This window comes from Pristiophorus japonicus, chromosome 2, assembly GCF_044704955.1.
Source record: "Pristiophorus japonicus isolate sPriJap1 chromosome 2, sPriJap1.hap1, whole genome shotgun sequence".
In the NCBI taxonomy this organism is placed as follows: domain Eukaryota; kingdom Metazoa; phylum Chordata; class Chondrichthyes; family Pristiophoridae; genus Pristiophorus; species Pristiophorus japonicus.
This window is the reverse complement of record NC_091978.1, coordinates 45,828,334-45,853,455: the sequence shown is the minus strand read 5'-3', so window position 1 is coordinate 45,853,455 and position 25,122 is coordinate 45,828,334. Positions and strand designations below refer to the sequence as shown.

Here is a 25,122-nt window from a genome sequence, read left to right as displayed (position 1 = left end):
AGAAAAATCAGCCATGGTTCCTATTCCTGATCACTATCTAGTGATGACTCCTGGTGGTATGTGCAAAGAGAGAATTTAGCTTGCTTTTAATGCACTCCTGCCCACTACCATGGTTGATAAGCGTACACTGTCTAGGTTGGGCAGGGTACATTATGCTTGGATTCATATCCCTACAAGGAATCTTTGCTTTTAGGAAATGGGAAAAGGAGAAAGTTGACTAGGTTAAACAAGGAAAGAAAATATCATCTTGTATTACAAAATGGTATGAAAAATAAAATCAAAGTTCGACTTAGTTTATTAATTCAATAATAACAGGATCTGCAATGTTACTTGATTAGTTTTAATCTTCATTTCACCTGTTTATATTCGATCCCCTGTATTTGTGCTGCAACCTTCAATACTGCTTCTTTTCAGGGCTTTGGATTTATATCGTACCTTTCTCCTCCGGGTATCCTAAAGTGCTTAACTGTAACGTAATCAACTATGGCAGCCAATTTGCACACAAGGTCTACAAATGATATAAGAAAATGGCCAATTAATTTGTTTCTCATGGGGTTTGGGGGAATGATTGGACTCTGAAGAACTCCACGCTTCTCTTTGAATAGTGCCATGCACAGCCAGACTGGGCCTCTGTTTACCATCTCATCGGAAAGACCGCACTTGGAGAATGCTGTTAGCTCTGCATTGAAGTGTCGGCTTAGATTTTGTGGTCAAATCCTGGCATGGAGCTTGAAACCACAAACTTCTGACTTGACAGCAGGGGTGCCACCACTCTACTCATTTAATGTATTGTACTGTTGTTGAATTTTAAATTATTTTTATGCCTTGTAAGGATTATTGTGTACAGGGCACAATTTCAAAATTTGTAAACTTGGAAGTATCGTGAACAGTGAGGAGGATAGTGATAGACAGGCTGGTGAAATAGATAGACACATGGGAGATGAAATTTAACTCTGAAAAGTGCAAAATGATGCATTTTGGTAGGAAGAATGAGGAGAGGCAATATAAACTACAGGGTACAATCCTAAAGAGGGAACAGAAACCTGGGGGTATATGTGCACAAATCATTGAAGGTGGCAGGGCAGGTTGAGAAAGTGGTTAAAAAAGCATACGGAATAGAGGCACAGGGTACAAAAGCAAGGAAACTATGAACCACCTTTATTAAAAACTGGTTTGGCCTCAACTGGATTATTGAATCTAATTCTGGGTACTGCACTTTAGGAAGGATGTGAAGGCCTCAGAGATGGTACAGAAAAGATTTACAAGAATGATTCCAGGGATAAGGGACTTCAGTTATGTGGATAGACTAGAGAAGCTGGGGTTTTTCTCCTTGAAGCAGAGAAAGTTGAGAGGAGATATGACACAGGTGCTCAAAATCATGAAGGTCCAGACAGAGAGAAACTGTTCCCATTGGCGGAAAGGTCGAGAGCCAGAGAAGACAGATTTAAGGTGATTGGCAAAAGAACCAAAGGTGACATGAGGGAAAACTTTTTTATGCGGCGAGTGGTTAGGCTCTGGACTGCACTGCATGAGGGTGGTTGGAGGTAGACTCGATCATGGCTTTCAAAATGGAATTGGATAAGTACCTGAAGGAAAAAACATTGCAGAGCTACAGGGAAAGGGCGGGGGAATGGGAGTAGCTGAAGGGCTCTTGCAGAGAGCCGGTACAGGCTCGATGGGCCGAATGGCCTCCTGTGTTGTAACCATTCTATGATCCTATTTTTGCATAATTTTTGTGCCTTGTCCCTCGAGGCAATTGGGGATGGGCAATAAATGTTGGACTTGCCAGCAATAGCTACATCTCATGAACACATTTTTTAAAAGTTGGTGCTATTCCCTAGAATCATATAAATTATAGCACAGAAGGAGGCCAATTGTGGCAATGCCAGGTCTTAAACTGAAGCTGTCTCGTAATCCTATTTCCCTGTTTTCTCAGTATCCATTTGAATTATTTTCAAATACTTTCCTTTTAAATGATCTAGTTACCTTGTGATAGTGTTCTATGGGCTAATAACCCTCTGTGAAAGCACTTCTTACTTGCTCCTTTGTTCTAACAATAATCGAGTTTATACTCCCTTGTTGTAGATTCACCAAGGAGTGGAAACGATCTTTCACTGTTTACCCTATCGATCTTTTTATAATTATGATCTTCTAGGTCGCCACTGAACCTTTACTGTTCCAGTGAAAATGCACCAATTTATTTGAGCCTTTCTTCATGGGCTGGATCTTGCTGTAAAAAAATTACAGCATGTTAACAACAAGCCATTATTAATGTGCAAATCAGACCGCAACTTCAGGGGATTAAGAGATACAATGTGAGTTTTGAATCTTCAGGATTTGCTGGCTGATTTACACTGCTTTGCACAAATGGCATCTTGTCCTTGTCCTCTGTTATTTTTAAGAACTAGCTGGATTTGAACATTAATTGCCCAATACACTCATCACAAAAAATTATGTCTGGTAATTAATAGTGCAAGTACCCTTTTAATTACATATTTGTCAATGCATATGACTCTCTCTCTCTCTCTCTCTCTCTCTCTCTCTCTCTCTCTCTCTCTCTACCTGATTTGATTCGAATTCACCCTCCTTCTCTGTTTCTTTCTCAATCCTTAAATCTCATTGGTTAAGGAGGTACACTGTTGGTCTCACCATTCACTAAGGTCCCAGGTGCCCTGTTGACCTCACCATGCCATTATAAGCTCGCACTTCCAGCAAGCTATGGCGCAGAAATATTTTGAACATGAAGGGTGCAGAAAAAAATCGAACCAACGGTGTATGCCGGATGATGCCCGGCTCCAGCAAGGTCCACAAAATTAATATTTCAAAAATGTAACTGTCCTCAAACTTTAAAATTACAATTCATTCTGATTTTACTGCCTTACTTTTAGGGTGAAGAGATTACGAAGGAGGAAATAGATATGCTCAGTGATGCTTGCACAAAGTTGAAAGAACAGAAGAAACTACTAACCAAGGAGAAGGAAGAGCTGGAGGAATTAAAGGATGATGTACAAGAGTATAATGAGGTATGAAAATATTAGTTTAGTCAAATGTAAATATATCTTTTTTTTTTCCTTCCAATATTCTGAATTTTGAATGAACTATTTGAGACTAAATCAGCTTACAAATTTAAAAGTGGTCATCTCTCACTGCTAGGACTTGACATTACAGAAAATATAACTGGCTTTAAAATGTGTTAAGATCTTCCTAGGCACTTCTCTCTAGAGTTCGCAATGCTAACTTTGCAGGATAAATACACCGCTATTTTAGCTCATTATCTGTACAACAGAAGAATGAATGGCTTATGGTAACATTAGAGCTAGATCAACCCCATGATTATTCTACAATAAATCCTTAGACTTATATTATTAGGGCTGGATGTTCGGCCTGTTGCCGCTTCTGTTTTCACCCCGGAGGGACGGTAATGGCAGCAGTAAGCTCTTCTGGGCAGGTGGCTAGCTTCCAGCGCCCCGCTGGGATTTTCGGTGTCTGTTTTGGCAGGGTGCGGAGCATTACCGCCCAGAAGAGGTGAGCTGGTGTACAACTCCCCTGGTTGCGACACTGACTCGATTTTTGCCTGCCGCCCGATCCATGTCGCTCCATAGAGTGTCGTGCCGGGACCGCCTGTGAAAGCGGGCGGTCCGAGCTGTAGCGGCTGCAGTGGGGTAAGTAACGTCGACCTCCGGTAAGTGTGATTGGTTTTTTTGCGATTTATGTTGTGGTGGTGAGTTATTTATTGGGAATGTTTTTGGTTTTTTTCTCCTCTGGCTTCTCTTGGAGCGCTCAGAGGCCGGCTGTTTGGCTCGGGATTTTAGCTTGCTCAACTGGCCTGGTGCCCTAAGAGAGGTGTACAATGCTCAGGGCCCAGCTGCCCAATTTTGCTGACTGAGGCGCAAACTTTACCGCCTCTGTCACCATAACCGTCCCAAAATGAGAAGAACTGAAAATCCAGCCCTTAATGTCTTTATTTTTAACCCATTTTATCACATGGGCTCAGATTATGTTAGATCTATGTCTTTTGAAAGTGTTTCTTGTATTCCGTTCTAGGATTTACAAGAGATTAAGAAGGAATTGTCCAAGACTGGGAAGGAAACGGTTGTACAAGAGTCGAAAGCTAGCAAGCGATTAACGAAGAGAGTGAACCGAATGATCAGTCAGATTGACAAACTCATTGGTGAGCTGGAGGTGGGCAAAGAGGCGCTGGATGGACAACTGGACAATGGTACAGCCCCACCCACTGGGTATGTAGTTATTGCGTTACATAAATCGTTTATTTTCCTCTTATTGCTGTTCATAGTTTAAACCACTTTCCATTTGCTTTGTGGGCCTAACAGCCTAATAAAATGTTAATTGTAGAAATTGTACACTTTACATGCCTTTTTGAATAATAGCACCAAAAATGAGTTGAAAGCGCTAATTCCAGGAGCATCGGTCTGAATAAATATATTCTTTCAAACCATTTAAATTAAGCTGGCAAAGTGGACTAGATGCAATTTTAGTTTATTTTCACACTAATGCTGTAGATCAGTGGAATTATGACAATTGCAGAGCAGAATATCTCAAATAAACTGCAGAAAACACGGCTTCATTTCCACTTTACATAATTTTTGAAATTCATATAAACAAAATAGATCGTGAAGTGATTTGATTGTTTTCTTAAGTGTTTTCAGAACAGTAAGGCTTTCAAAGCACACCTTAATTGAAATTTGGAGCTTTGCAGCACCGAATAACTATTTGGCATATTATGTCTTTGACTGCTCTTCGCCTGTCCCTCCCCCCGCTCTGCACTGCCAATAGCCCTGTATCTTACCTGTATCCGCAGGCAGCGGAAAGAGCATGTGGCAAACCAGTCCCACCCACCCCTTCCTCAACTACTATCTGTCCCACCTGTGACAGAGACTGTGGTTCTCATATTGGACTGTACAGCCACCTAATAACTCGTGTTAAGAGTGGAAGCAAGTCTTCCTTGATTCCGAGGGGCTGCCTATGATGATGATGATGATCTTAGCTTCAAATATTTATTCACTTTTTGCTTTAAAACTGCCTCTAACTCCCTGCAACAAAACACTCGATGCTCCAACAAACCTCTGAGTAAAGGAAAGTTCCTGAACACCACCTCATGCTCTCTGACAATTTAAAATCGATTACCCACATCACTTATTTCCCCAATAAAATAAATAGTGAATTGGGAAAGACTATCAAATCCCGCCATAATTGTAAAAATGTCTATTAAAGTTCCTGTTAGAAATCTTGGCTCCAGTGGAAATAGTCTCCTTTATCTTAAATTTCAAAAACAACTACTTGCATTTATATAGTACCTTTTAATGTTGGGGCGGGGGGGGGGGGGGGGGGGGAAACCTACGGCACTTCAGAGGCATAATTGGACAAAACTGGAAGCTGAGCCAAAGAAGCAGATAGGAGAGGTGGCAGAAGTTTGTTCCGAGGTTAGTTTTAAGAAGTAGTTGGTGAGGTGGAGGGGTTAGGGAGGGACTTTAAGAGCAGGGGAGCCTAAGTGGATGAAGGCATGGCTACTAATGGAGGGTGAAGGGAGAAATAGATAGCTAAACTATATTGGTACTGACATTTAGATTTAGATTTTATTTTTTATATTGCAACAGTGATTACACTTGAAGTATTTCATAGTCTAGAAAGTACTCTGGGACATTCTGAGATCACGAACATATATAAAATGCAAATTCGATTTACCACTACGGATACCTGGCAACTCTTGGGTTGAACCATTGCATCAACATTTGGAGCAAATGTTGGGCTGTAGGTATATTGAATACTAAGTTCAGGTTTGTGGCATAAAATTGAGAACATAGTTTAGACTTATTGGTAATCATGACGGAGAAAGCTTGTTCACACATGTACATAGTCCCAAACATTGAAAGAATATTTGATGCAAAGGACCTCGATTTGGGATCATTTGGTGCCAGATATTGATACAACTTCGTAAGAACAATATCCTTCAAACTTGTCCTTCAACCGAGTGTCACACTGTAGTTCAATAACTTATATGTGGAGCACTTCTGGTGCATCATGCACATTGACAGAAAATGTGTGCTGAAAATTACAAACTCTGTTTCATAGTTTCTGAAATTAGAGAATCATTCTTGGAATTCCGTTCTCAGTTCAGCAAATTTGTACAGTTTTGTGATCATCATAGGCAGTCCTTCGGAGTCAAGGATGACTTGCTTCCACACTAAAAATGAGTTCTCAGGTGACTGAACAGTCCAATGTGGGATCTACAGTCTCTGTCGCAGGTGGGGCAGACGGTGGTTGGAGGAACGGGAGATTGAGGGGGGCCTGAGTTGCCACGTGCTCCTTCCGCTGTCAACGCTTGGCTTCAGCTTGCTCTCGGCGAAGAGACTCTAGGTGTTCAATGCCTTCCAGGATGCTTTTCCTCCACTTTGGGCAGTCTTGGGCCGCCAGGGATTCCCAGGTGTCGATGGGGATGTTGCACTTTTTCAAGGAGGTTTTGAGGGTGTCCTTGAAGCATTTCCTCTGCCCACCTGGGGCTTGCTTGCTGCGTCGGAGCTCTGAGTAGAGTGTTTGTTTTAGGAGTTCTGCGTCAGGCATGCGGATGATGTGGCCCGTCCAGCGGAGCTGATCGAGCGTGGTCAATGCTTCGATGCTGGGGATGTTGGCCTGAGCGAGGAAGCTCCATAATCCCTCATGGTTGACAGTGTTGAAGGCTTTTGTGAGGTCAAAGGCAGCCATGTACAAGGGTTGGTGCTGTTCCCTGCATTTTCTTTTGTATCTGCCGCGCAGTGAAAATCATATCCATTGCGCCCCTTAGTGGGCGGAATCCACATTGCGAGTCTGGGAGGAGCTCTTCAGACACTGGGAGAAGGCGATTGAGGAGGATTCTTGCGATGATACTCCAGGTGGTCGACAGCAGGGAGATTCCTCTGTAGTTACCACAGTCGGACTTGTCACCTTTCTTAAAGATGGTCACGATTACAGCGTCTGAGATCTCCCGGCATGATCTCCTTACAGATAAGAGCGATGAAGTCATAAATCTGCGCCAGTAGTGCTTCTCCGCCATGTTTTAGTGCTTCGGTGGGGATCCTGTTCTTCAGTTGTCTGAAGAGCTTTCTGATGCCATCATGTTGTGTTATGGACTTTCAAAGAGCATTTAGTAAAGTACCACATATTCGGCTTGTTGGCAAAATTGAAGCCATGGGATAAAAATGGCCACGGGATAGGAAACAGTTGTGGTTGCCTGTTTTTCAGACTGGAGGGAGGTATACAGTGGAGTTCCCCAATGTTCAGTACTAGAACCACTGCTGTTTTTGATATACATTAATGACTTGGACTTGGGGCTACAGGGCACAGTTTCTAAATTTGCAGATGAGACAAAACTTGGAAGTGGAGTAAACAGTGAGAAAGATGGTAATAAACTTCAAGAGGCCATCGACAGGCTGCTGGAATGGGCGTCCACATGATGGATGAAATTCAACAACTGCGACCACAAGGCAGAAAAGTGAGAGATGATGCATTTTGGTAGGAGGAATTGGCGAGCGACAATACATGCTAAATGGTACAATTTTTAAAGAGGATGCAAAGAGAGGGGGACCTGGGAGTTTTGTACACAAATCTTTGAAAGTGACACGACAGGTTAACAAAGCATTTAATAAAGCATATGGGATCCTGGGCTTTATAAATAGAGGTATAGAGTACCAAAGCCAGGAAGTTATGCTAAACTTACATAAAACACTAGTTCGACCCTAGCTGGAGTATTGTCCCATTCTAGGCACCACTTCAGGAAGGCTTTGGAGATGGTATAGCAGAGATTTGCTAGAATGGGTAAGGGATTACAGTTACATAGATAGACTGGAGAAGCTGGGGTTGTCTTCCTTAGAGCAGAGAAGGCTTAGAGGTATTTAAAATCATGAAGGGTTTAGATAGAGTAAATATAGAGAAGCTGTTTTCAATGGCTGAAGGGTGAACAACCAGAGGGCACAGATTTAAGGTGATTAGCAAAAGAACCAGAGGCTACATGAGGGAAAAACATTTTTACGTAATGAGTGGTTAGGATTTGGAATTCTATCCCTGTTGAGCGAGGTCACATTTTCCGTAATATCCACTATGAAAGAACGGTCTCGAAGCCATTCATTGTCCTATAACACTAACATTTTTCCCTTTCTGATCCAAGCACAGTTGGATCTCTCCACACAATTCAAAAAATATGCTTCAACACCGCTCCCTGAAGCAGCCTTCAAACTGCTGTATAATATGGCAGTCGATATTCTTCCAACTGCTGGCTGTTGAGAACAGCACCTTGAATAAAATGTTTTAATAACCACATCCATGACGTGATTCATTTGCAAAGTTTTACTACATGGAGCTGCTTGATGTAAAATGCAGTGACATCTACTGAACTACTAGTTTAGGTTGATGCTTTGCAATTTGACCAATTTTGCCACAACTCCAGCTTTCTTGCCCTGTCTCTCAGCTCTTGTCCAGTTCACATTCCATTTGTCCCAAACTCCCACCAAGCTGTCATTCAGGTCATTTGCTGCTGTTGTATCTCTCGGCATCAATTCTACAAGGTCTTCTGTTAAGCACAGATTTTCATCAACTCCAAGAATGAATACTGCTAGCTGAGTCGCATCAGTTCTTTCATCAATTGCAATTGAAAAAGCAGCAAAGGACTTTGCTTCATCTGAGTTGATCAAGTTGTCAGTGATTCTGTTTCTTGAGCGGCAAAAGTTTGTTGCTTATCGAGGCATAATGTTTCTGCATGCAGTTCTTCAAAAAATAATCTCCCTCAAAAATGATTTTACAAGCACAGCTATTTCATAGGCAATCAAGTAGCTCACCTTAATCACAGCATCACTTGTGTGGTAAGTATCAGTAAACATTGCTGCTTTCTCAATGACTGCTAATCCAGAAAATTTATCTTCTCGTAACTCTCAACATAGTGTTTTCGAATGTTGTAATCTTTTGGAAGAGCTGTCAGTTACTTACAAATCAAGCACTTGGGCTTTCCATTCATGTCTGCAAAGAAATATGAAATTCTCTTTCTCTTGAAGTACAAGGCACTCTTAATCTATGTTTCTCTTACTGGATGAAGGCACGATGGCCACTTGTCACTGCAGAATTTAAAAATCTGGGATAGATGTTGTATAAATAAAGAAATGAAGATTGATAGAGGAAATAATCCTGTCATTAAGCAACTCCTGTACTTTTTCTTCACTAACCTTTAAGAATACAAATTTATATATCGATGTACCTTTATTTTCTTTTGCACACTAAGTCAGTGCAGAGTCTGCAAATAGCACCAAGTTTGTAAAGACCACTCCACAACACACTCGCCCAAAACACAATCGTCCTATGCAGCAACAATGAGGAGATGCCAGACCACTACTGACTGCCACTACAGGTGAAAGGGAAGTAGAGAATCCCCGTTCCTAATTTAAAAGGATCGGGCTTTCAACTGCACAGGAAATGCAGCAAATTCAATTTTTTCCAGCGGACAAGAATGGCCAGCTGGTGCAGGATTCTGTGTGCTAGATGAAGGTTTTCAGCACATTTGACACCATTGGTTCAGAGGTTCGGGGTGATCTAATCAAGTTCTTTGGATTTGGTAGGGTAGATACAGAGAAATTATTTCCCGGGAATCCAGAAGGAAATGGCTTTAAAAATTAGAGCTAAGCTATTTAGGAGTGAAATAAGCTGGTGGAAATCTGGAAAAGGCTTTGGATGTCCATTGAAATTTCAAGACTGAGACAGATTTTTATTAGATAAGGGTACCGAGGGATATGGATTGGGTTTGGGGTGCAGATCAGCCATGATCTAATTGAATAACAGAACAGGGCCATAGTTGGTTTCATTCCTTTCCATTTTTTCCCTTGCTCCTTTAATTAACATGCTCTGTTAAAAGCATTTACCCTTCAGCTTTTTTTCTTGATCTCACTGATTGACGTTGTGAAGCATGCACCAACCCCTAATTATAAGGAGTTCGCTGATGTGTGCCAGTGAGTCTTTGAGGCTTGTGGGCAGAGGTCAGAAGAGAAACTCTCCTTTGGAACTCATGATCCAGAAACTGATTGGACAAGCTCTTTTATAGAACTTTTAAACTGCAGGTGAAAATAATCTGTAGGTAACTCAATTGTGCATATCTGGTTCCTATATCACAAGTTGCCAAATCTGTGAATATTAAGATGGGGAGTTGCAAGATCTAGGAAGGTGCTTGGAATATCGTCTGTTCTCGAGATGGTTCTCTAAGATCCTTGGTTTCCTCGCTTTGCTTCTGGTCTCTTCTAATAACTTTGCTCTTGAAGAGATTACAAGTTAAGATTTGCATCTCAACCTTCTGTGTTATAAATTCTATTTCTTCTATGCCAGGATTTAAAAATATTATTTGCTGATCTGATCGAATCTTCAGTATGCACAGAAGTATCTTTTGGTCTGCTCAATGGGTAGAGATGTATTTTGTCTCCTGATTGATCAAGTTCCCAGAGTACTTATTTTAACAATAATTCTAACACCTGAGATTTGGTATCTTGAAGGTCAAGCAATTGATCCAGGCTTCTATAGACTGTAGCTAAACTTACTGTAGAGGGGCGTCTTTTTGTATTGAGCATTCAGGTAAATTTGTAACACCATTGACTGAATTTGGGGTGTGAATATCAATGTACCCTGTTTTATGCAAAGAATTAAATTGGGCATCAGTAACAAAACAAACTTGAATAAGATGGATGCAGTAATTGTATTTATTAAATATGCAATTAAAACAAAGATTAACTGTTTACATTTTTTTATCATGAGATTAATTTACAATTTTTTTTTAACTGCTTGACAGCCCGACTTATTTCCCCCACCCTGACTTCCCACACCCCACGCAATCTCCACTTTCTCCCCTGTGCTGGGCTAGAGTTTCAAGGAGGATGATGGCCCCTGCCTCTCCCCACCCACCCCCATTCCAGCACCAAGTGCACATCCAGGTGTAGCAGGTAATTTGACGGCTTTATTTTAAAATCCCTACTCGGCATCACCACCAAAGTAAAAACAACAAACAATTTTTAGCTGCGGCCAGCTAACCACAGACCAATAAACTAACTTTCCTGGTTAATGTGGCCCAACGACACCTTATGTTGCATTTCCCTCAACTGTGGGGCTTTAGTTATGATATTTAAGTACTGATTTAGGAAGTCAGCACTGAAACTCCTTCATGGCTCAGCAACCTGATTAGATAGTCGTGCAGAGCAAAATGTACCTGGTTCGATGACTCTGCTCTGCTAATCTCCTCCAGGTTGTGGTAGGGGCCCTGAGACTAATTGTACTGTGCTGGGATAGTGCAAGAACACTGGGATTGATATCCTAGCAAAAATATTTATCCAGGGCACTAGATGAATTCTCGTCTAGGAACAATCTGGGGCTTACTACCTAGTCTATGCCTAGAGTTAATGATGCTGCGGTTCCTCTATTAAATGCAATTTTAGATTTTTCTCCCTGTGAAATTCACCAGTTTGTTCTTGTCTTCTGCCCTAATTCCTCCTCCTCCTCCTTCCTGCTCCTGCTCCCCTGGATGTAATTTTTCCTCTCCCTCTACTGACTCCAGTCAGATGCAATTGCGAAATCTATCACTATCCTGCTGCCTGACAAATACGAATCGGGTACAATTTGATCAGCTGCCATGTTTAGAATAATGTCCATGGTGGGACAACAGGAGAATTGCTCTGTATTGAAATGTAATATTTCTCTAAATAAAAGACAATTACTCAATGCATCTGCCAGATGTAGAACTGCAATATTGATTATTGTACCAATGATCATTTTAGGCTTGCAGCTCTATTAAGTTTTATCAGCTGGCTATAAGTGACAACATTTATTGTATTCTTGTGGCTTGCAGTAAGCAGGGTTAAAATTCATTCTGTTTCTGAAAGTTGTAGTCATTCGTGAACTAAGTGGCATAAGTTGGATTAGTCTTCGAGCTGAAATGAACATGGTAATTTGTTGTTTTGTAGGAATGGATCAATAGGTTAAGCCATCATCCTGTAGGGTTGTTTACAGGAAGTTTGACAGTTATGTGGTGTGGGCAAATGTAGTTTTGAATGCTGTTAAATGACTGATCATGGAATCTAGTTATGAGAGATAGTTTTAATGCACCTATGTTCTGCAATATCTTCAAATTCGACTGTGCCTTTGTGCAATACTAACCTGGAGCCAAGTGGACTAGTCAAAAGGTTCCATGGTAGCAGGTTGTAACATTGAAACTTTGTTTTGCTGGTTAGTTTTATGGTGTTAGCCCAAGCGACAGCCCCTTTCTTGTTTTGATTCTGAGGAGAAGAGAGATGTCAGTTTTGTAAATCAACAATTCGGTACTCTTTTTTTTTACTTGTTTTAATGTCCAGTAAATCTGTCTAGTGATTGTTGGCCTGACTCACGATCTGATAGGAGGAAAAATATACACTCTAAGGCGAGGAGATCATGTGGTTGGCATGCTATATATTCCAGTAAACTGGAGTAAGGTTCTCTGTTCAATCATTGGGTCTTGGTACATTTATCTAGTTATGCACACTAGTTTGTAGGAGCCACTAGGCCTAGCACTGGAGTGATGAGTGATGTTGAACTGGAGGAAGTATCTTGTGTAAATGCCCAGAAAAGTAATGGTATGCTTTAAGATTGTTGTGTAGGAATACTGTGTTCGAGAATATGGTGTATTATGAAACTTAGTTGCTACAGGTACTACTACTTTTTGAATAATGCATTGTAATGTGTTTATATGCTCCTCGCCCACCATGGGTAAAACAGCAATTCTAGATTATAAATTAACATTCAGTTAACTTCATTGATGAAGTGCAGGTAATTTTCTGGGCAAATGCCTGTCAATATAACCCCTGGAGTCTGGTAATGGGAAATATATTTGCAAATCTATAATGTAAGATTCTCTTGCATGTCCCCTTGTCCTCTCCTCACAAGAAGTTGTGATTAACTTTAATTTTTTCCTACATACAGTTTGTATTTCGCCTTTAGGGACAATCTCATCAGCATCAATGAGCTGATCAGTGCGATGAAGCAGATCCAGAATATCCCACAGCACAAATTACAAAAGATTGCTGAATCCCTGGATGAAAACAAGGATGGAAGGATTGATATCAATGATGTCATAAAAGTAAGTTCAAAATAATTTCCAAAATCACAAATTTAATCTTGCTATTCCAGATTTTAATGAAGCGATACCTATACACTTTTTTTGAGGAAAATTGTAATTTCTTTTCACTTAAACAAAAATATATATATTTTCTTCTCCTCCTGTCTCTTGTTTGTTCAGAGAAATATTTATCTAAGAAATAGTTAGCAGATTTCACTCGAGGTCTAACATGGGTGGTACGAAGGTTACACCTTCCTGCCCCGAATAGTTTCTCAGGTGCAAGAATATTTAGAAACATAGAAATATAGAAAATAGGTGCAGGAGTAGGCCATTCGGCCCTTCGAGCCTGCACCGCCATTCAATGCGTTCATGCCTGAACATGCAACTTCAGTACCCCATTCCTGCTTTCTCACCATACCCCTTGATCCCCCTAGTAGTAAGGACTACATCTAACTCCTTTTTGAATATATTTAGTGAATTGGCCTCAACAACTTTCTGTGGTAGAGAATTCCACAGGTTCACCACTCTGGGTGAAGAAGTTTCTCCTCATCTCGGTCCTAAATGGATTACCCCTTATCCTTAGACTGTGACCCCTGGTTCTGGACTTCCCCAACATTGGGAACATTCTTCCTGCATCTAACCTGTCTAAACCCATCAGAATTTTAAACTTTTCTATGAGGTCCCCTCTCATTCATCTGAACTCCAGTGAATACAAGCCCAGTTGATCCCGTCTTTCTTGATAGGTCAGTCCCGCCATCCCGGGAATCAGTCTGGTGAACCTTCGCTGCACTCCCTCAATAGCAAGAATGTCCTTCCTCAAGTTAGGAGACCAAAACTGTACGCAATACTCCAGGTGTGGCCTCACCAAGGCCCTGTACAACTGTAGCAACACCTCCCTCCCCCTGTACTCAAATCCCCTCGCTATGAAGGCCAACATGCCATTTGCTTTCTTAACCGCCTGCTGTACCTGCATGCCAACCTTCAATGACTCATGTACCATGACACCCAGGTCTCGTTGCACCTTCCCTTTTCCTAATCTGTCACCATTCAGATAATGGTCCGTGTTCTGTTTTTACCACCAAAGTGGATAACCTCACATTTATCCACATTATACTTCATCTGCCATGCATTTGCCCACTCACCTAACCTATTCAAGTCACTCTGCAGCCTCACAGCATCCTCCTCGCAGCTCTCACTGCCACCCAACTTGGTGTCATCCGCAAATTTGGAGATACTACATTTAATCCCCTCGTCTAAATCATTAATGTACAATGTAAACAGCTGGGGCCCCAGCACGGAACCTTGTGGTACCCCATTTGCATTGCTATTCTTTAATGTATTTTTATAGGAAATGCTGTAGAGTAATACCTTTCAGTTTTCTGACAGTCTTATTGAATCAAAAATAGTTCTATATCCTGGAATACGCGATTTATTGTGTGTGATATTGATTGTGTATCTCTATGTATGTGTGTGGTTGGTTAAATAATTGTAGCCTTGTTAATGAGAATGGAGTATCTGCTTGATGACCAATGACTTGTGGTGATTGCTGCTGGCTAGTCATCGCTTGTTTGGAAATTATAATAGTGCCATAAAGTCATATTTACTTGTGACTCAATTGCCATTACTCAGTTACTTCATCATTTGTTCAACCTCTGCATCTAAATAGGATATTACCATCTTCCTGATAGAGAAGAATTATCCCTTTAAGTCACATTCATGCACTGTGCAGTGAGATCCTCAGTAAGTGCTGTTTTCTCCTGTCAGCAGCAGTTCTCCAACACTAAAGCCAGAGGAACTTTGTAAATTGTTGTATAATTTGCTGTTCAAAGCATCTACCAGCCGTTGATCATGTCAAAATATTCTGACAGAGAGGGCAGATGCACCAACGTTAGTGCCCTTGATCAGCATCCCCAGCATCAAAGCACTGACCACACTTGACCAGCTCCGTTGGATGGGCCACATTGTTCGCATGCCCGACACAAGACTCCCAAAGCAAGCGCTCTACTCGGAACTCCTACACAGCAAGCGAGCCCCAGGTGGGCAGAGGAAACTTTTCAAGGACACCCTCAAAGCCTCCTTAATAAAATGCAACATCCATCCCCATCGACGCCTGGGAGTCCCTGGCCAAAGACCGCCCTAAGTGGAGGAGGTGCATCGCAGAGAGCAGAAAACAGGCGCAGGCAGCGGAAGGAGCGTACAGCAAACCAGTCCCACCCACCCTTTCCTTCAACGACTATCTGTCCCACCTGTGACAGAGACTGTGGTTCCCGTATTGGACTGTTCAGTCACCTAAGAACTCACTTTGAGTGGAAGCAAGTCTTCCTCGATTTTGAGGGACTACCTATGACAAAATATTCTCGAGTTCCTCAAGGCTTTCCATATGTCACATTCCTTGGGATGTTGTAACTATAATTTTGTGTATAGGCCCACTCCAATGATTGAACATCAGCTGTTGCCAGCTCTGAGATTAAAATTTTCTCTCATTGATGGTCCCTAGTGACTGACTTTTAACAACACATCTTCCATTATTGTAATATTTTTCATAACAAGAAAAACTGAGTAAAGGCTCAACACTGCCAACTTGTTTGCTCATCCTGGCTGAGTGTGCAGGTTTAAATCCTCCTTGGTACAAACAAACCTCAAGGGTTTGGTTCAAAACCGAAGCATCCTCACTGCTTCCACTCCAACATCAGGGAGAGAATTAAGTGATCTTTTGCATATTCTTTCCTGTGAGAATGACCACCTGAACCGTATTGGCTCATACTTTTTGGTTTCCATATTTACAAAAGGATATACTTGCTTTGGAGGCAGTTCAGAGAAGGTTCACAAGGTTGATTCCAGAGATGAGGGGGTTGACTTATGAGGAAAGGTTAAGTAGGTTGGGCCTCAACTCATTGGAATTCAGAAGAATGAGAGGTGATCTTATCGAAACGTATAATATTATGAGGGGGCTTGATAAGATGTATGCAGAGAGGATGTTTCCACTGATAGAACTAGAGGACATAATCTTAGAATAAGGGGCCGCCCATTTAAGACTGAGATGAGGAAAAAAAAATTCTTAGAGGGTTGTGGCTCTGTGGAATTCGCTGCCTCAGAGGACTATGGAAGCTGGAACATTGAATAAATTGGAGACAGAAATAGACAGTTTCTTAAACGATGAGGGGTTATGGAGAGCGGGCTGGGAAGTGGACCTGAGTCCATGATTGGATCAGCCATGATCGTGTTGAATGGCGGAGGAGGCTCGAGGGGCTGTATGACCCATTCCTCCTATTTCTTATGTTCTTATCCAGGTCCCATATAACCTCCTGCGGCACCAGTCATAGACTTGCTCAATCCTCTGGTTCGGACGTTGATCCGATGCTGTCCAAAATCAATTCCAGATTACTGACTATAACATTTATGTCACCAATTGGGTCTGTGCTGTTTTGTCCAGACCACCTGGAACAGTTGCCTGAGCTGAGGGACAGTTCCAGTTCTGATACTGAGCCCTATTGAATACTGACAATTCACTGACGGAACAGGAGTTGAACATGCGTAAAAAGGTTGCCTTTGTCAGCTGCTGGACATGGATATGGCCCTGATTCAGCATATTCCATGCAAGAAGAATAACAAAGAATGCTTCTCAGTTCAGTCTCCAAACCCCAGTATATCCAAGGCCAAGCAAGCATGTTAACATTTCCTGACCAGGTATTTCTGCTAGTCATATCTTTATAGTTCTATTACCACCGTCTCCGTGAACCTTCGAATAAATTTTAACCAAGGAGTCTGTGCTGTGTCCAGACTTGACAGATGTTGTGTCCCAGGCTTCCGAAGGGTTTGTTTTTGCAGCTGTTTCAAGTTACAGATGAAATATAGACTATGTCTGGGTAAAGCTCTACTTCTTTCAGAAAAGTCTAAGAAACATAGAAATTTACAGCGCAGAAGGAGGCCATTTCAGCCCATCCTGTCCATGACAGCCGCACAGCCCTTGATCAGCAGCCCTAAAGGTTACTTATAAACCTATGAACAATGACTGAAAGACAAAGAGCACCGAGCCCAACCAATTTGCCTCACACAACTGCGACACCCCTTATACTGTAACATTCTACACTCCACCCTAACCAGAGCCATGTGATCTCCTGGGAGAGGCAAAAACCAGATTAAAAAAAACCCAGGCCAATTTAGGGAGAAAAAAATCTGGGAAAATTCCTCTCCGACCCATCCAGGCGATCAAAACTTGTCCAGGAGATCATGCTGGCCGTATTCTATTCCCTGCAGTACTTACCATTATATCAGGGTTACGGCACTTTAAGTGCCCATCCAACCATCTCTTTAAAAATGGTGAGGGTTTCTGCATCTACTACTCTTCCAGGCAGCGAGTTCCAGATCCCCACAACCCTCTGCGTAAAGAAGCCCCCCTCAAATCCCTTCTAAACCTTCCACCAACCACCTTAAAACTATGCCCCGTCGTAATAGACCCCTCCACCAATGGAAACAGACCCTGACTATCCACTATGTCCAGGCCCCTCAATATTTTGTACACAATGAGGTCTCCTAAGCGACTGAATGTTATGAAGCTTCACTCACATTGCCTTCTGCTGCAGTTTGCACATACTTAACCCAAATTGACTGGCTGCTACTGAGATTCTCAATAGTGTGGTTTGCATTGGACAAGTGATTAAGATGTTACAGTAGTCAGTCATAGCTTTTTAGGGGATACATAGAAACATAGAAAATAGGTGCAGGAGTAGGCCATTCGGCCTTTCGAGCCTGCACCACCATTCAATAAGATCATGGCTGATCATTCACCTCAATACTCCTTTCCTGCTTTCTCTCCATACCCCTTGATCCCTTTAACCGTCAGGGCCATATCTAACTCCCTCTTGAATATATCTAACGAACTAGCCTCAACAACTCTGCGGTAGAGAATTCCACAGGTTCAAATTCTCTGAGTGAAGAAGTTTCTCATCTCAGTCCTAAATGGCTTACCCCTTATCCTCAGATTGTGACCCCCCTGGTTCTGGACTTCAACAATCTGGAACATTCTTCCTGCATCTAACCTGTCCAGTCCTGTCAGAATTTTATATGTTTAAATGAGATCCCCTCTCATTCTTCTTAATGCCAGTGAATAGAGACCCAGTCGATCCAGTCTCTCCTCATATGTCAGTCCTGCCATCCCGGGAATAAGTCTGGTGAACCTTCGCTGCACTCCCTCAATAGCAAGAACGTCCTTTCTCCGATTAGGAGACCAAAACAGAACACAATATTCCAGGTGAGGCCTCACCAAGGCCCTGTACAACTACATTAAGACCTCCCTGCTCCTATACTTAAATCTCCTTGCTATGAAGGCCAACATACCATTTGTCTTCTTCGCCACCTGCTGTACCTGCATGCCAACTTTCAAAGACTGATGTACTATGACAACCAGGTCTCGTTGCACCTCCCCTTTTCCTAATCTGCCGCCATTCAGATATTCCGCCTTCATGTTTTTGCCACCAAAGTGGATAACCTCACATTTATCCACATTATACTGCATCTGCCCACTCACCTAACCTGTCCAAGTCATCCTGCAGCCTCTTAGCATCCTCCTCACAGTTCACACTGCCACCCAGCTTAGTGTCATCTGCAAACTTGGAGATATTACACTCAATTCCTTCATCTAAATCATTGATGTACATTGTAAATAGCTGGGGTCCCAGTACTGAGCCCTGCGCACCCTACTAGTCACTGCCTGCCATTCTAAGAAGGACCCGTTTATCCCTACTCTCTGCTTCCTGTCTGCCAACCAGTTCTCTAGCCACGTCAATATATTACCTCCAATACCATGTGCTTTAATTTTGCACACTAATCTCTTGTGTGGGACCTTGTCAAAAGCCTTTTGAAAGTCCAAATATGCCACATCCACTGGTTCTCCCTTGTCCACTCTACTAGTTACATCCTCAAAAAAATTCTGGAAGATTTGTCAAGCATGATTTCTCATTCATAAATCCATGCAGATTTGGACCAATCCTGTCACTGCTTTCCAAATGCGCTGCTATTTCATCTTTAATAATTGATTCCAACATTTTTCCCACTACTGATGTCAGGCTAACCGGTCTATAATTCCCCATTTTCTCTCTCTTTTTTAAAAGTGGTGTTACATTAGCTATCCTCCAGTCCATAGGAACTGATCGAGTCGATAGACTGTTGGAAAATGATCACCAATGCATCCACTATTTCTAGGGCCACTTCCTTAAGTACTCTGGGATGCTGACTATCAGGCCCTGGGGATTTATCGACCTTCAATCCCATCAATTTCCCTAACACAATTTCCTTGAGTTCCTCCTTCTCACTAGACCCTCGGTCCCCTAGTATTTTCGGGAGGTTATTTGTGAAGACCGAACCAAAGTATTTGTTCAATTGGTCTGCCGTTTCTTTGTTCCCCATTATAAATTAACCTGATTCTGACTGCAAGGGACCTTTGTTTTCACTAATCTTTTATCTTCACATATCTATAGAAGCTTTTGCAGTCAATTTTTATGTTCCCAGCAAGCTTCCTCTCATACTCTATTTTCCCCCTCCTAATTAAACCCTTTGACCTTCTCTGCTGAATTCTAAATTTCTCCCAGTCCTCAGGTTTGCTGCTTTTTCTGGCCAATTTATATGCCACTTCCTTAGCTTCAACACTATCCCTAATTTCCCTTGTTAGCCACGGTTAAGCCACCTTCCACGCTTTATTTTTACTCCAAACAGGGATGTACAATTGTTGAAGTTCAGTGAGGATCGGAGGATCCATCTTGGCTTCTCTCTCCACCTTCCAGCTAATGTGGATCAGCAAGCAGGAGTATGCTGAGTCTGGGCCCTCCATAGTCCACTGCAAGTGCTTCTAACTTGCCTACCAGGTCTTGTTGACTTGCCATATGCCCATCAGCCTCTACTTTCACCAGGTCCTTTCTAACTGTCTGTGGCCAGTGTGGATTGTTGTGTACACCTGCCTCCATTGATTTCCCCATTAAAGCTAACTTGAAAAAAGGAGCCTTTAATTAAATTGGATCTTCAAATGTTTGTCATTGCCTATCCACCGTCAACTCTAAGTATCATTCGCCAGTCTATTCTAGCCAATTCTCGTCTCATACCATTGAAGTTACCTTTCCTTAAGTTCAGGACCCTAGTCTCTGAATTAACTGTCACTCTTCATCTTAATAAAGAATTCTACCATATTATGGTCATTCTTCCCCAAGGGGCCTCGCAAAACAAGATTGCTAATTAGTCATTTCTCATTACACATCAACCAGTCTAGGATGGCCAGGCCTCTAGTTGATTCCTCGACATATTGGTCTAGAAAACCATCCCTAATACACTCCAGGAAATCCTCCTCCGCCTATTGCTACCGGTTTGCTTAGCCCATCTATATGTAGATTAAAGTCGCCCATGATAACTGCTGTACCTTTATTGCACGCATCCCTAATTTCTTGTTTGATGCTGTCCCCAACCTCACTATCACTGTTTGGTGGTCTGTACACAACTCCCACTAGTGTTTTCTGCCCTTTGTATTCCGCAGCTCTACCCATACAGATTCCACATCATCCAAGCTAATGTCCTTCCTTACTATTGCGTTAATTTACTCTTTAACCAACAACGCTACCCCACCTCGGGCCAAGAATTACAGAACAGTCCTAGATTACTTTGAGTTTCTACAGCTACATAAAAAGGAAAAGAGTGACAAAAGTAAATGTTGGTCCCCTAGAGGATTAAACCGGGGAATTAATAATGGAGAACAAGGAAATGGCAGAGACGTTGAACAAATATTTTGTATCTGTCTTCATGGTAGAAGACACTAAAAACATCCCAATCAAGGGGCTATATGGAGCAAGGAACTGAATACAATCACTATCACTAAAGAAGTAGCACTTGGTAAAATAATGGGACTAAAGGGGGATAAGTTCCCTGGACTTGGTGGCTTACATCCTAGGATCTTAAAAGAAGTGGCTCCAGAGATAGTGGATGCATTAGTTGTAATCTGCCAAATTTCCCTGGATTCTGGGGCAGTCCCAGCAAATTGGAAAATTGCAAATGTAACGCTCCTATTTTTTTTTTTTAAAAAAGGAGGCGGACAAAAAGCAGGAAACTATAGACCAGTTAGCCTAACATCTGTCGTTGGGAAAATGCTGGAGTCCATTATTAAGGAATCATAGCGGGACATTTGGAAAAGTATGTTTCAATCAAGCAGAGTCAGCATGGTTTTATGTAAGGGAAATCATGTTTAACAAATTTGCTGGAGTTCTTTTGAGGATGTAACGAGCATGGTGGATAAGGGGGAACCAGTGGATGTGGTGTATTTGGATTTTGGATTTCCAGATGGTATTTGATAAGGTGCCACATAAAAGGTTACTGCACAAGATAAATGTTCATGGGCTTGGGGGTAATATGTTAGCATGGATAGAGGATTGGCTAACTAACAGAAAACAGAGTCGTGATAAATGAGTCATTTTCCGGTTGGCAAGCAGTAATTAGTGGGGTGCCACAGGGATCGGCGCTGGTTCCTCAACTGCTTACAATCTATATTAATGACTTGGATGAAGGGGCCGAGTGTAATGTAGCCAAGTTTGTTGATACAAAGGTGGGTGGGAAAGCAAATTGTGAGGACACAAAAAATCTGCAAATGGATTATAATGTGGGAAAATGTGAGGTTATCCACTTTGGCAGAAAAAATAGAAAAGCAAATTATAATTTAAATGGAGAAAAATTGCCAAGTGCTGCAGTACAGCGGAACCTGGGGGACCTTGTGCATGAAACACACAAAGTTAGTGTGCAGGTACACCAAGGCAAATGGAATGTTGGCCTTTATTGCAAGGGGGATAGAGTATAAAAGCAGAGATGTCCTGCTACAACTGTACAGGGTTTTGGTGAGGCCACATCTAAAGTACTGCCTACAGTTTTGGCCTCAGTATTTAAGGAAAGATATACTTGCAATGGAGGCTGTTCAGAGAAGGTTCACTAGGTTGATTCCGGAGATGACTTATGAAGGTAGGTTGGGCCTATACTCATTGGAGTTCAGGAGAATGAGAGATGATCGTATTGAAACATATAAGATCATGAGGGGGCTTGACAAGGTGGATGCAGAGAGGATGTTTCCACTCATAAGGGAAACTAAAACTAGGGGACATATTCTCAGAATAAGGGTCCACCCATTTAAAACTGAGATGAGGAGGAATTTCTTCTCTGAAGGTAGTAAATCTATACAATTCTCTGCCCCAGAGAGCTGTGGAGGCTGGATCATTAAATATATAAAGCGGAGTTGGACAGATTTTGAGTGATAAGGGAATAAAGGATTATGGGGAGCGGGCAGGGAAGTGGAGCTGAGTTCATGATCAGATCAGCCATGATCTTATTAAATGGTGGAGCAGGCTTGAGGGGCCAAATGGCCTCCTACTGCTCCTATTATGTTCTTATCTACTTTGGATATTTGAGGATCTCTGGCTTCACATGGGATTACAGTAAACACTGATGGAGCTGGGGCAACCCTGGAAAACTACGTATCACCAACAGAATCTACAAGTTATCATAGGGCTGATATTTGGGCAAAGCACCCAATCAAGGCAATCACATAACCATCTTTTTCACATCTGGGACACCTCCAATTTTCTCTCTGTATAGTACCTAAAAATGAGGTGCCAACCTGGGGAAGCTGCAACACAGGACTGCGTGCATGCTAAACAGCGGAAGCAGCATGCTGTAAACTAAGCTAAGCGATCCCACAACCAGCTGATCAGATTAAAGCGCTCTCGTCCTGCAACATACAGTCGTGAATGGTGGTGGACCATTAACCAACAAACTGGATGAGGAGACTCGATGAATATCCCCATCCTCAATGATGGCAGAGCCCAGCACTTGAATGCAAAAGACACAGCTGAAGCGTTTACAACCATCTTCAGCCAGAAATACCGAGTGGATGATCCATATCTGCCTCTTGCTGAGGTCCCTAGCATCATAGAAGCCAGTCTTCAGCCAATTCGATTCACTCCACGTGATATCAAGAAACGGCTGAGCACACTGGATACAGAAAAAGTTATGGGCCCTGACAACATCCCGGCTGTTGTGCTGAAGACTTGTACTCCGGAACTAGCCACGCCTCTAACCAAGCTGTCCCAGTACAGCTACAACACTGGCATCTATCTGACAATGTGGAAAACTGCCCAGGTATGTCCTGTGTAGAAAAAGCGGGACAAATCCAATCCGGCCAATTACTACCCCATCAGTCTATTCTCAGTCATCGGCAAAGTGATGGATGGTGTCAAACAGTGCTATCAAATGGCACTTACTCACCAATAACCTGCTCACCAATGCTCAGTTTGGGTTCTGCCAGGACCACTCTGCTCCAGTCCTCATTACAACCTTGGTCCAAATATGGACAAAAGAGCTGAATTCCAGAGGTGAGGTGAGAGTGACTGCCCTTGACATCAATGCAGCATTTGAGTGAGTGTGACATCAAGGAGCCCAAGTAAAACTGAAGTCAATGGGAATCGGGAAAAACTCTCCACTGGCTGGAGTCATACCGAGCATAAAGGAAGATGATTGTGGTGGTTGGAGATCAATCATCACAGCCCCAGGACTTCCTCAGGGCACTGTCCTCGGCCCAACCATCTTCAGCTGCTTCATCGATGACCTTCCCTCCATTATAAGGTCAGAAATAGGGAAGTTTGCTGATGACTGCAGTGTTCAGTTCCATCCACAACTCCTCAGATAATGGAGCAATCCATGCCCACATGCAGCAAACCCTGGATGACATTCATGCTTAGGCTGATAAGTGGCAAGTAACATTCTCATCACACAAGTGCAGGCAATGACTATCTCCAACAAGCGAGAGTCTAACCACCACCCCTTGACATTCAATGGCATTACCATCACCAAATTCCCCTGCCATCAACATCCTGGGGGTCACCATTGACCAGAAACTCAACTGAACCAGTCACATAAATACTGGCAACAAGAGCAGGTCAGAGGCTGGGTATTCTGAGGCAAGTGTCTCGCCTCCTGACTCCCCAAAGCCTTTCCACCATCTACACGGCACAAGTCAGGAGTGTGATGGAATACTCTTCACTTGCCTGGATGAGGGAAGCTCACCATCCAGGACAAAGCAGCCTGCTTGATTGGCACCCCACCCACTACCTTAAACATTCACTCCCTCCATCATTGACGTACCGTAGCTGCTGTGTGTACCATCTACAAGATGCACTGCAGCAACTCCCAAACCTGTGACCTCTACCAGCTAGAAGGACAAGGGCAGCAGGCACATGGGAGCACCACCTCCACGTTCCCCTCCAAGTCACATTGCTGTTCGTTCATTGTCGCTGGCTCAAAATCCTGGAAATCTGTCTCTAACGGTACTGAGAGTACCTTCACACAGACTACAGCGGTTCAAGAAGGCGGTTCACCACCATCTCGGGCAATTGGGAATGGGCAATAAATATTGTCCTTGCCAGCGACGCCCACATCCCATGAATGAATTTTTAAAAAAAAAAGATATGTTGAACAATAAAACAACAAAATTGCTACTTGTAGAGTTGCAGAAAAAGTTAAACTGGGGTATTTGGCGTCTTTGGCCAGAAGGCATTAAAGATATGGCCAGAACTTAGCCTTGTGTCTGGCAGTGTGCAGAAAGGCCACCTGATCAAGATGACTGTGCATGGCACAAATAGATAAACCAAGGTCACTTTTTTTTAATTTCTTTCCTCCGTTGTACAATAGAAATGCCTGTTGCTGTGTGAATGTTGGACTTCATTCAACAAAGGAGAATTATCACGGCCTTAGTAGTTAATCAAATATTGCTGCTTCTCTCCTTTCCTTCACTGTAGGAATATCTTTCTAATGTTTAGCTTAAGTGAAAATCCTATGTGTTCATCATTGTAAAAGATGATGTGCGGACCAGTTTTTTAATATTCTATGTCCCTGGATTACAATCCTGTTGTATAGATTTTGCATTTAAATTACAATTTTAGAAGATGAATGAAAAAGGACACACTGTACCAATTTAAGATGGTTAATATTAACCATCAAAAGAT

At 42.4% G+C, this 25,122-nt stretch overlaps 1 protein-coding gene and 1 long non-coding RNA gene across 3 annotated transcripts in view; one reads left to right on the top strand and one right to left on the bottom strand.

Annotated features, from left to right (window-relative positions):
* Positions 1-25,122, bottom strand: part of LOC139237535 (uncharacterized) — a 154,569-nt gene that overhangs the window by 70,104 nt on the left and 59,343 nt on the right. The window lies entirely within an intron of this gene.
* Positions 1-25,122, top strand: part of letm1 (leucine zipper-EF-hand containing transmembrane protein 1) — a 103,543-nt gene that overhangs the window by 75,251 nt on the left and 3,170 nt on the right. Inside the window, exons 11-13 of one of the 2 annotated variants that reach the window (XM_070866923.1) lie at positions 2,889-3,023; positions 4,045-4,238; positions 12,985-13,123. In XM_070866923.1, the coding sequence (XP_070723024.1) occupies positions 2,889-3,023; positions 4,045-4,238; positions 12,985-13,123 (468 nt within the window). Of the gene's footprint in view, positions 1-2,888; positions 3,024-4,044; positions 4,239-12,966; positions 13,124-25,122 lie in introns of both variants that reach the window. The other variant, XM_070866922.1, reaches the window with a different exon arrangement.